The following is a 12,609-nucleotide window of genomic DNA, read 5'->3' on the forward strand; positions in this document are numbered from 1 at the left end:
CAAATTTCCTGAGGTCAAATCAAGCAAAGGAAGTATACAGGACTCTGGTTCCTTGGCTTATTTAGTTCCTTGGAGCTGAGCTTAGAGGGAATGATTGTTTAAGCATCTCTGAGTACCTTAGGACCTGCCTACCAAGGCTCAGAAACAGGGAAGGTCCCTATCCCTCATGGAGGATAGAATGACTCCATAGAAGAAGCCATCGGCTGAGGATACAGGAGCAGAGTAGGCCTGCTGAGGACAGGACCAGTGGTCATCGCTCATTCAGAGGGTCACCAGGAGTTGGACCAGCTCAATGGCATGTACAGCACGCCTCCCTCTTCCCCGAAGGAGTGTACAAACCCCACGAGGGGGCTGGCTTTCCCTCTCTGGATTCTAACCCTTGGAAAGATGCCTGGGGCGGAGTGGGTGCATTAACTCAGTTCATTTCCTTAAACACTTCTCCAACTGAACCAACATTGGGTTGTTTAGCCTCTGTCCATGACAGTAGGCTATCCATTCATCCTGCCTCATATCAGCGTTCCACTGGATAAATCCTTCTTACTGGAAATTGACAACAACAACAACAAAAAAAGGTGCCTTTTCCTTAATGCCCATGATTTCCTTACTGTCTAATGTCCCTGAGAAATTGCCTCTTTTCCCCGCTAGGGCAGTGGTTCTCAGCCTTTCCAATGCCTCGAGCCTTTAACACAGCTCCTCCAGTGGTGGTGACCATGTCTTAGGCTCTGTAGCTGTGGTTTTCAATGTTAGGGTCGCCTAAGACCATCGGAAAACACAGGTATTTACATTATGATTCATTAACAGGAGCAAAATCACGGTGATGAAGTGGCATGATTCTATGGCTGAGGGCCACCACACCGTGAGGAGCTGGGTTAAAGGGTCCCGGCATTAGGAAGGTGGAGGGCCGCTGCCCTGAGGGCTGATTTACCTGGGTGAGTGGTGCTAACCCTCTGTAATCCTGAAGCCGCTTCCTTTGGCAGGCGGCTCGGGTGGCCGGTATAATCACAGAACTAAACAGCGGCTCTGTACCATCCGGCAGCTCATGTGCCTGCATCTACCATTCCATTGCCCAGACAGTTCCCTCCTCTCTCCAGCTCCGTCGCCCTCCTGGTTCTTACACTCCTGGACCTGCTCCTCTCCGCCCCAGGGCCCGCTCCCCTTTGCACAGAACCCCCACAGGCCCCGGCGGGCGCCCGGCTAAGTTCCCCTGTTCTTCACTTTTTGTCCAGCGCCTCCCCACCCTCACCTACAGCCGGTGCTCACCACCCACCCCGGCCCCCGGCCCCCGGCCCCCGGCCCCCTCACCTGCAGCCGGTGCAGGTGCAGGACGTAGCCTTGCACCAGCAGCTGGAACAGGAAGCGCAGCTGCCCGGGGCCGGAGAGCTCCTCGGGGCTCCGCAGCCTCGGGGCGCCGGGCCGGGCGTCGGGGGCCTCGGCCGCGTCGGCCGCCGGGAGGGCGCCGGGCAGCGAGGCCTTGGCCCTGGCGGCGAGCGGCCCGAGGCCGGGGCGGGCCCCCCGCGGCCCCCGCAGCGCCCAGCGCAGCCCCGCGCGGCTGCCCGCGGCCAGGCGGTTCATGGCTCCGGCGCCGCGGTGCGGGCGGTGCGGGCGGAGGGTCCGGGCGGTGCGGGCGGAGGGTCCGGGCGGAGGGTCCGGGCGGAGTGCGGGGCGGGTGCGGGCGGAGGGTCCGGGCGGAGTGCGGGGCGGGGGCGGGCGGAGCGCAGGGCCCGGGACGAGCGGGAGGGCGGGCTGAGGGCGATGCTCCGGCGCCTGGTCCGTCCCTCCCCGGCGCTGGAGCTCCAGAGGCCGCCGTCCAGCTGAGCGCCCGCCCGGGGGGAGGACCGTTAGCTACGGCCCGGGGTGCCCCGGGCTGACCGTGACCATGGCCCCCCTTCCGCGGCGCCGCACCGCACTTCCTGGGCTCGCGGGTCCGAACGGAGCGCCCGGAGCTCGGGAATCCCCGGGGCTGGCCGGGGCTGGAGGGCGGGGAGGGGGTGGGAGCGGGAGGAAGGCGGAGGGCACACCCGGTAACGGCCCGCGCCTGGCTCGCGGGTTCACCGCCCCAGGAACCCGCCGCTGAGAGTTAGCGAGCCGAGTGGCCGCCGTCCTAGAGAACAGAACAAAACAGAGGCCCAGTGTCTGAGGGCAGCTGGCTCCCGGATGGGAAGCCAACGCAAATGTAAAGAGCTTTTTAAAACGCAGTCCTACCCCTTCCCCTCTCGCTCCCCACCCCTCCCCGGCCCTGAGTGCTAAGGCAGAGCTTTCCCAGCTGCAGGTTGGGATCAGATTAGTGAGTGAAAGCAGAATTATTTTTCAGTAAGATGGGGGGAGGGGAGGGGAAATAATACAGAAAATATTGCAAGAAGAAAAAGTATTGTTTCATGAATTCTTTCATATATATTCAAAAGTATGCTTTTCAAAAAAGTTAAAAGCATGACATACAAGTATAAAATAAATAAGGGTCACAGTTATTCAACCCCTTCGTGACAGAACCAGCAAAAGTCAAGTTTGTTGTGCGAGCATTGGAGGAGTCGGTTATGGACAGGCACCCGGAAGGGTAAGGGGCACATTAAGTTCAAAGGGACAATGAGACTGACAGCTGATGTGGCTAGGTATGGGTTTCTTTATACTTATCCTGCCTGAGGGGTCACAGAGTTCCTTGAATCTGTGACTTAATGCCTTCATTGGTTTGGGAAGTTTTTCAGGCATTAACTGTTCAAACACTGTTTCTGTTGGAAATGGGGGTGGGGTGGGGTCATGGCACCAGGTCTCAGACCTATGGGGTCAGCCCTGAGTTTAGCACCTTTGGTCCTTGAATTCCAGCTAAGAAAGAATTCAGAGTCAATACTCAAACTCTAAGAGAACATTTCAGCTGGCTGGCCCAAACATCACACAAGGGCCCTCACTGGTGTGGCTCAGAGGACAGAGCACTGGCCTGTTGGCTGCAATTGCAGTCAAGGGCATGGACGTTGGTTGCAGGCTCCTTGGGCCCTGGCCCTGGCCCTGGCCGGGTTCGTGCAGGAGGCTACCAATGGATGTTTCTCTCACGTCGATGTTTCTCTGTGCCTTCCCCTCTCTCCTCCACTCTCCCTGATAATCAATAGAGAAATATACTCGGGCGAGGGTTAACAAAAAAACAAAGAAAAGTCACACAACATTTTCTTTTGAAATTTCTGGAAATTTGCTTCCCAAAGTTGTCTGATTGTCCATTATCTTGGTCACCAGACCCAGGAACTTTTGTGAAAACAATAATAATGTATTAAAATGATTCAATCCTTCCCTGCCTGGTACGGTTCAATTGGTTGGGTGTCGTGCTGTGCAACGAAGGTCTCTGGTTCGATTCTTGGTTGGGATGCGTACCAGGGGCAATGGATTGATGTTTCTCTCTCCCACTGATGTTTTTCTCTTTCTCCCTCCCCCTTCCTCTTGCTCTAAAGTCAGTGAGAACCAGCTGGGTTGCTTCCTCTATTGGTTAGCTTCAACATCTCATCCTAGATAAATTATTTGTCTTCTCTTTAAGACCACAGTCTAAACCTACAATAAATCAGTGAATGTTATTTTGCTGCAGAGCAAAGCAGCTATTAGTTTCTCTTCTGCTTTCCTTGGGTATGCAGGAGGACTGCTGCATCACAGGTCTACGCTAGCTTGCTCGCTCTCTCTCTCTCTCTCTCTCTCTCTCTCTCTCTATATATATATATATATATATATATATATTATAATTGATTTTTTTACAGCGAGGAAGGGAGAGTGATAGAGAGCTAGAAACGTCGATAAGAGAGAAACATAGATCAGCTGCCTCTTGCACAGCCCCTACCCGGGATGTGCCCACAACCAAGGTACGTGCCCTTGACCGGAATCGAACCTGGGACCTTTGAGTCCTCAAGCCGACGCTCTATCCACTGAGCCAAACCAGTTTCGGCTACATTAGCTCTTAATGACTATATTCAGGGAAAGGCACCTGCCTTCATTAAAGCCTTTCAAGCCAACAATTACCTGATTGGGGATGAGAACGTGTGGCCAGCTCTTCCACACGATGCTTCCCCAGAGATTTACAATACCATATATATCTTTTCTTCAATTCTAATATATATTTGGATCTATTTCTGTATTCTTTATCCCAGAAGTAGAAAATCAAAATAGCTTGAAATGAAGAGTGACAAGATCAGTTACAGAACTGCATGTATGTTGAAAGAAATTGCAACAGCCACCTTGGGAAAAAATCAGTCTCCCATAATAGCCATCAGGGAAATGCAATGTATAATACAACTGCAAGATACACCTATGCTTCCACCAGAATGAGTAAAATTACAAAGGCAAGTGAATAAAATTAGAAATACCAACATTACAAATATTCAAGTGTTGCCTCCTTTTCAACTGGAACCTTCATAATTATAAAGGCAGTGTTTGTGTTTATTAAAATACATTGTTTTCAAAATTGAGCTATCAACTGTTAAAGTGTGTATACATTTTGGGGAGACACCCGGTATTTTGGTACTCCTGTTAGGAGCAGATATATTCATAAATATTGTATCTTCTTGCTAGATTGACCCCTTTGTCAAATATGGTTGCCAATTCAGCACCAAGAGGAATGCCCAATTTGGGGTTTGGTGAAGGAAAGTTTATTCACTGCAAAACATCTCCACTGTGCTACAGCACATCTGTGAACAGCACTGCCAGGTGCAAGTGCTGTAGATCAACTCTGGGCCAGGTCCCTATCAGATATCTTTGGTGTTTCAGCTCAGCCAGGAAGACAGTCTTTCAAGAATCTGTGGAAAGAGAAGTGATGTGCTATCAGTCAAGGGGAGCTGTCTTACATGGACAGGGGTCCCCACCCCTAGTCCCTGATTGGTCCATCCTCATGTAAATGAGGACTCCAAATCATTGAAGTTTGATTGGTCCAAAAGACACTGTCTGATTGGTCAAAACGGAGCCACTCTGATTGGCCAGAGCTGCCTAGTCCAATTGGACAGGGAAAGCCTCAGTCCTATTGGTTGAAACAGGATTCTAGGAGCTGCTTTATAAGAGCAGGCTCAGAGGGCAGAAACACAGCACAGGCAGAACAGTTCAGGGCAGAGGCAGGCAGTTGAGTACCAGCTTGTTTTCGGTTTGAGGAAGTCCCTTGAGTATTGTTGTAAGGCCAACATTTTTTGTAAGGCTATCATTTCTTTTTATTGCCGAGTAGCATTCCAAACCAGTTTATCTGTTGAAAGGCATTTGGATTGTTTACAATTTTTTTGTGTGTGAATAAAGCCACAATAAATGTTTTTGGCGAACATCTGATTTCATTTGCCAGGGAGTGGAAGTAGGATATCTAACAGTGGAATCGCTGAGTCTTAGGTAAATATGTTAACTTGTAAGAAACTTATAGAGTTTCAGAGCAATGGCAACATTTTACTCTCAGCCAGCAGCCATTTGTAAAAGTCTGTTATTGCACATCCTCTCCAACAACGGGTCTTGGCTGCCTTTTTAACTATTCTAGTGTTATCTCATTGTGGTTTTAATTTGCATGTGTCATGAAGTGCTACTTTGTTCTTTTCTAAAAGTCAAATCTAGCTGAAACCGGCTTGGCTCAGTGGATAGAGCGTCGGTCTGTGGACTGAAGGGCCCCTGGTTCGATTCTGGTCAAGGGCATGTACATTGGTTGTGGGCACATCCCCAGGGGGGGGCGGGTGGGGGGGGGGGGGGTGTGCATGAGGCGGCTGATCGATGTTTCTCTCATTGACATTTCTAGCTCTCAATCCCTCTCCCTTCCTCTCTGTAAAAAATAAAATGTATTTTAAAAAATAAAAGTCAAATCTATTTACTTGAATAGAATAAAACTCATCCATATTAAGTGTACAATTTGATGAGTTTGGACAAATGCAGTCAAGATATAGAATATCTCCAAAGCAACCCTTTATAGCCAATCCCGTTCCTCATATAATCCCTGACAACTGCTGATGTGCTTTTGGTCAGTTTGCCTTTTCCAGAATGTTATGTAAATAAAATTATATAACATACAATCGTGTTTCTGGCGTCTTTCACTTAGCACCAGGTTCCCTAAGAACATGAGATGTGAGGGACAGCCCCCTTTTCTGCACGCCTGCTTCTCTGGAGGCTCTCTGCTCGGGACTCATGCCGCTGCACCACTGGGAGCACTGGCCACCTGCCCCTGTGCCACCTGCGTGCAGAAGTCTGGTACCAGCAAAGCAAAGCTCAGCCTCTGCCCTATCACTCTGCCTTGGCGGATTGATTTAGAGATAACCCCATAGATGGTAGTATACCAAATGCCTGAACCTGTGTATTATAGTCTTGATTTCCCTGACAACAAATGTCGGGGTTCCAATTTTTCAAAGCTAAGTACCTTAATTAAATCCGAAAGTTTGATATCCCATGGATAGAATCAAAATCTGTTTTATCAAAGTTGTGTAATAGCCGAAACAGGTTTGACTCAGTGGATAGAGCGTCACCCTGCGGACTTAAAGGTCCCTGGTCAAGGGCATGTACCTTGGCTGCGGGCATATCCCCAGTGGGGAATGCGCAGGGGGCAGCTGATCGATGTTTTAAACTCTCTATCCCTCTCCCCTCCTCTCTGTAAAAAATCAATAAAATATATAAATATTTTTAAAAGTTGTGTAATAGTAACATGCTGTTATAATTTCTTTAGGAAGAAATGTTTTCGGTGGTACTAATTTTATGTTTTAAAGTAGGTTTGAGTCTGCACTATATATCAGACACTTCTCCTAACTACCCTATAAAGTAGGCTTTGTTCTCCCCACTTTACTAATTGAAACTTAAATATCCTTCCAAAATTGTACTGGCTTTTGCTATGAGTCTCTAGCGTTCGATGTGTCTCAATCTATTATATAATAAAGGCGCAAATGGGCTTTAAAAACAACTGCCCTTTGCTGACACTCTTGTATTATTTCGCCTATAAGATTTGCCAAGAACATTAAGACTGTTTGCAGCTTTCATTGCTCCAGCACCGATGAAAGGTCAATTCCAGTGAGCCTTGCCATCAATAGGGTGCAAACTGTCAGGGCAGAGGGAACTCTGAGAGGCCAAGGGTTGTCTAAGGCAGCGTTTTTCAACCGCTGTTCCGCGGCACACTACTGTGCCGCGAGATGTTGCCTGGTGTGTCGTAGGTGCAGACAAGACAAGAATTTTATAATTTTTCACTATTTTGTTTACTTAATATTTCATAATAAAGTAATTATAAAATACTTTCTTTGTGTTTATTTGATTCCTATTCAAGAGAATTACTTTATATATAGTCAATATAGGCACAGAGTTAAGTTTTTTAACATTTTCTAATGGTGGTGTGCCTTGTGATTTTTTTCATGAAACAAGTGTGCCTTTGCCCAAAAAAGGTTGAAAAACACTGGTCTAAGGGCTGGATCAGAATCTCAAGTGAGGTGAAACGGAGCATCCTTAGCCACATATCTTTGAAAATCGTCAGTGTTTCTAAGTCTCAGAGCAGCTGGGGCAGAGGAGCAGTAGACAGCTGAGCCTTAGTCTTAAAGGACAAATCCAGAAGCCGGAGGGGAAGTCTCCTGGCTGCTCTTTGATAACTAATCCAGCTGACAAGGGCGGTGGATGTACTGTGTACCCACACTGCCAGTCTCCTCCACTGGCGCCCTGCTGTATTGCCCCCGGGGCAATCAGGCCCGTCATTTGGCTCTGGTGACTAAATAGCTGTAACCACAGAATTAACCTGTAATGACAGCTGTGCCTTGGCAGAGCTGTTGGGGAGGTGCGTCTGTTCTTTGGCTCCAGCTCCAGATCAAGGTCTCTATTTTCTTTACGATGCCCCTCCCCTTCCCCCGTCACCAGGCACCCATTGCTCCCTTGCTCTCCTTTTCTTATCAAAGCTTATCTGGGGTAAGATAATAATTTCATTTAGTTCGCATATTTCTAATGTTTAATATGCTTCCTTTCCCAGAGAATTTGCATTCTGTGCGCTTTGGGTGAAGGTGGCAGTGATGTGGCATCTAAGCCCTGCGCTGGCCTTCTTCCCCTCTGAACTGGCTCTACAGCTGCTGCACTTCCCTCGTGGAAGGGGTTTTACATTCTTACCTGCCTTCCCTACCCAAGACAGGGTTTAGATAGCAAATAGAAGGGGTGCCATGAATTAAGTACCCTCTAAGTCCTAAGTGGTTTTACTGTATTTTACTAAGCTTTCACAACCCTGCAGTATAGGTATATTCATATTATTAAAAAACTGAGACTAAAACACAAAGTGGTAGTTGAGGTCACACAGCAGAACTGAGATTTGAACCCAAGGGCAGCCTCCAATACCACCACTTCATTAGTATTTATTCTAAGTCACTTAATTTTCTATCAATCCTGAGTGAATCTGAAGTAAACAGCAATAAGCAATCCTTGTCTTCTACCCTAAATCTGTACCCCAGTACTCCAGAAATACTCTGTACTGCACTCCCTTCTCTAACAGGGTCTGGGTTAAGTTAGGAAAACAACCAACATGTCCTGACATTTATCCTACTATATCCCCAACTTTAAACTTGCAAAGAAATCTCATTACTTCTCCAAAATCCTTACTCAGCTGAACACCTTATACTATGGGTGTTCATTGCTAAGTATGTATGCTGAATGCTTAAGTAAGATTTAATTTTCTCCCAATGATAAAAGAAAAATATAATACATAAACCCCATTCCTTTTCCCACCCAGCAAAACACACTTATCCCATACTCAAATGTGATGAAAAAAACAATGCATGTACAAACATATTTTAAACTACCAAGAACACTATTTTCATCATTTAATTTCCTAAGTCCTTTCCCGCCTCTCCCCCTCCCCCCCACTCCGTTCCCATCACGCTGCGATGCTGGTTCCCTCTCCAGCTGCAGGGATGGAAGGGGACTGGCCATGCTGTCAAGAGGGTGGGCCCGAGAACTGAAGCTGGGTTGCAAGGAGTAAGCCAGCTCAGGAAGGTCTCTACGCCGAAGCCCTTGACCAAACCAACCACAACAAAACTACTTACACAGGCGGCTAGTTTTCCTAGGAAGGCTGCTTACTGTTCTTGCCACAAGGCTCACTGTGACATTTTTGCATCCAGGTAGGACAAGGAGGAGTTGGCTTCAAGGACGTCTCCTGCTGGGCTACCCCAGGACTCTGCCAAGCTTTCTGCCCAACTTGTCAACATGGCCTTCACAGCGGCCAGCCCAGTCTGGTGTGGCCTTAAACCTAGTCAGACCCTGTAGTGATTTTTCCATGGCTCCATTCCAGCTTGCCACAGAACTCCAGGAGCCATAAAGCAGAGTAGTCTCCATCTTCCCAAAGCTCCGAATGATAGCAGAGCCCAGGACAGGACTGTGCGCAGAGCTCCCTGCCTGGTGTGCAGTGGGGAAACTTGATTATCACAGATGGGCCAGTGGCTTCTTGTTGGGTCCCGCTGATAGAAAAATAAAGTAAAGGGATGACAGGGCAGGGGAGGGGGCGAGCAGTAACCAGGAAGTACCTTTGTATGGGTTAAGAAGGAACACAGTTCAAGTGAAAACACCTTTCTGACCCAAACTTCCCACCTTGGATTTCCTTGGTGCCCCTTTGCCCCAGGGGAGAGAGAAGTAGGCCTTCTGGACCAGATACAAGTGTCTTTGGAGATCTCCGTCTGTACAGTTCACTCAAACATTTATTGAAAAGTCACTGTTTCACTGAGTCTTAGGGAGGGAGGTAGATTCGGTTAAGAGTACAAGAGTGTAGGCAGCAGTCTGACTGGAAGCCCATCCTGCAACGAATGACTTCTTCTGAAATCCGCCTGCCATGCCACCAGACGCTGCTTGCCCTGGCGACCTGTGAGCCAGACCCCATTACTCAGAGACAGTGAAGGAAGTAAAGAGACCATGAGCCTTCCTCTAGGTTATGGGGAAACCACAGCCCCTTCTGCGCTCCCACAGGACTGTGTCCACTGATATACAGACAACAGCAGGTAGGGTCATCAGGCTCCTTGACTGGGGCCGTGAGAAACTCACAAACTGGCTCTCCCCCTCACAAAGCCAAGGGTTGGAGAGGAAACATCCATGACTGAGAAGTCTAGAAGGCTGACTGAGAAGTGTTATGAGGTCAGAATATGGGGGCCACTGGCTGGGTGGACATGTTTTCTCCTCTTGAACTCTAATTCAATCACTGCGTCATGGCCTAAAACAAACCACACACGGCTCTCTGAAGGTGGAAAGCAAACCCCGCTTTATAAGGCAGAGTAGCGATCATCGGCTTCTCTGCTGAGATACGAGGTACCAGCCAGTGAACCTTCACCTTCTCCCTGTCCGCACCACCCCACCGCCCCTCCAGATGCCCATCTCTGTAATTTCATTGCTTCAAAAAAATACTCTGCAGAGGGGGACAGAGAGGGGGCAGGGGCTTGGACTGGCTGGCTGGCCAGTTCCCATGAGGTAGCTACACCAGTGCTCCTGGACAGGGACTAGTGGAAAGAGGCCAGTCATGGGCTCACAGCAGCCAGGAACGAGTTGCTGGGTGGCTGGGAGTTGGGTGAAGCAGAGAGTCTCAAAGTCTGCCCAGAGTATTTGTTCACAGGTAACATCTGCTTGGAGAGGCTGGGCTCTTTGCTGGCGTCTTCACTGTCTTTTGAGGAAATGGGTTTCCTGGGGAAAGAGGAAAAAGGCAAGTATGGGTCTCCTTGGACTTGGGTATAGTCCCATCTTCAAAGAGTGGTATGATTCCCTCCGAGGAGCTGTGTTTTGTGTTGTTGTTGTTGTTATTATTTTTAGAGAATGGGGACAAAGAAGTAGCTGAGACACTCAACCATGGTTTTATGGAGGTATAAATAATTGTAAAATACATTTATTTGAAGACTTGAGAGCTTAAGTACAAGTATAAATGTGTGTGAGGGTAGGAGGGCTAAAAGATTTCCTACAGCTAGTGGGTGTGGCAGAAAGTGACCATTTCTACAGATGATTCTGTGCTCAGCTCAGCTCAGCACCTGGGCATACCAAGAGCCAACCAACTGAAAAATGCTGATTTCATAACAGTCTGGGCATATCAGGAAAAAGATATTATAGCTGAAAATTCTGAATATCAACCAATTGAAAAATGCTGGCCTCATCATGATCTGGGAAGAGAGAAAGGAACAAAACTCTCTGAACTCACACCATTAAGATACTGTGTGTCAAATGTGAGAATACAATTTAAAAAGTATCCAAAGTGCTACCCAACACCGTGTCCTTGCACACTCACCCCAGCTTGCCAGGCTCTGGTTTGGAGGAAGCACTGACCCCATCACCCTTTGGCACCGTTAGAAGCGATGTCGGGAGAGACCACTGAAAGCAAAGCAAACAGCGAAGCTAAAGCATTCCAGTTCTTGGCACTCGGGCACCTCTGCCTTTGAGAGGTGATCATGGGCCCACCTGGGATAGTCTTGGTTTCCTCCCTACTGAGACAAAAAGTTGAGGCTACAAAGCACTTTTTGATCCTTGAAAGAAAGGCACCCAGGGAATCCTAGAGGCAGTTATTCCTTTGAAAAGGAAGGGCCACGAGACACAAAGGGAGGGCCCAGGGAGAAGTGGGAGGGTCTGGACCTCTACCACCCACACTGCACTCCTCACGCAGAGGAAGAGGACTCTGAGGCGGAACTGCCCTCCCTCCCAATGGGATCACTCACCACTGGAGCAGACTCAGTGATGGCTCCCGTGTGGAACCCCTGGTGGCACCAACTCCTGAGCAGATCCACGCCTAGGACAAGAGGAGCAGGGGCGGGTTTAAGAGAGTGGCATTAACTGGCCAATTCTTGCCAGGGAGGCCCATTTCCCGGTCTACAGAGACTTAATATCTCACTACTAGACAACATGGCCTCCGGCGGGCAGGGAGGACACATCACCTTTGAGCTTGTTGCCATGGTACTTCTGCTCCCACTGGGTGGTGAGAATGTTGAAATAACGTGGCTGCTCAAAGAAGCGGAGATAGCGAGAAGAAGTCCGAGAAGGAAAAACTCGTTCAAATTGACCACGGCGGGAAAACTCGTCTTCCGTCTCGACCAGAACCCGAACGTCATCTGGCGTCAGGACATCCAGCACCGAGGCATAGAAGTCCTGTGGCCAGGGAACAGGGAGGAGGACAGCAGGACAGAAATATCAGACAGACACAGGGAATCGAGAAGCCAGGTCAGGGAGAACAACGCTGGGGCCCTGCGGGACCACCAAGGCAGCTGGTGAGCCAGCCCTGGGCCGCATCTGTCCCAGGTTTACTGGGCTTAGCTGGGAGGGGAATATGTTCTTGGTCAGGGTGAGGGGAACCACTGGGGCACAAAGGTTAAGTGATCTGTTGGATGGGATCAATATCAGAATCCAGCAACTCAGATTTGGCAATAGCCTTATGTCTGTCCGCTCCCATCCAGCTCCTCACCTGCTGAGAAAGCCGAGCCTTCCAGGGGCTCACTGCACCTCAGGGAGAGAAACCCAGGGGGTCTCCCACAGCTCTGAGGACAAGGTGGGCTAGCACAGAATTCTGCCCCGGGCAGTGGTTCTTGAATGCGAGATAAAGGCCATCAGCTCTCTCCCGAATGGAAGATGTACATGCCAGCCTATCTCTGCCCTCAGAGGCGGCTGTGGACCTAAACTAGGAGAGCCTGCCCTAGGCAGAGGAAAAACTGGTCCCCAATGTTT

General features: G+C 49.1%; 2 protein-coding genes across 3 annotated transcripts in view; both read right to left on the reverse strand.

Moving 5' to 3' along the window:
- LOC118717011 (sterol 26-hydroxylase, mitochondrial) overlaps nt 1–1,587 on the reverse strand; it is a 63,162-nt gene extending 61,575 nt beyond the window's left edge. For both annotated transcript variants that reach the window (XM_045580431.1, XM_036434573.2), the window contains exon 1: nt 1,303–1,587. In XM_045580431.1, coding sequence (XP_045436387.1) covers nt 1,303–1,572 — 270 coding nt within the window. In that variant the 5' untranslated portion in view covers nt 1,573–1,587. The remainder of the gene's footprint in view (nt 1–1,302) is intronic.
- An 8,018-nt stretch (nt 1,588–9,605) lies between these two features.
- The window catches only part of TTLL4 (tubulin tyrosine ligase like 4), a 29,808-nt gene continuing 26,804 nt past the window's right edge, over nt 9,606–12,609 (reverse strand). The window contains 4 exon segments of the mRNA XM_036434555.2: nt 9,606–10,593; nt 11,186–11,268; nt 11,610–11,680; nt 11,826–12,036. Coding sequence (XP_036290448.1) covers nt 10,431–10,593; nt 11,186–11,268; nt 11,610–11,680; nt 11,826–12,036 — 528 coding nt within the window. The 3' untranslated portion in view covers nt 9,606–10,430.

The sequence above is a fragment of the Pipistrellus kuhlii genome, unplaced genomic scaffold (assembly GCF_014108245.1).
Source record: "Pipistrellus kuhlii isolate mPipKuh1 unplaced genomic scaffold, mPipKuh1.p scaffold_m20_p_127, whole genome shotgun sequence".
Lineage (NCBI taxonomy): Eukaryota > Metazoa > Chordata > Mammalia > Chiroptera > Vespertilionidae > Pipistrellus > Pipistrellus kuhlii.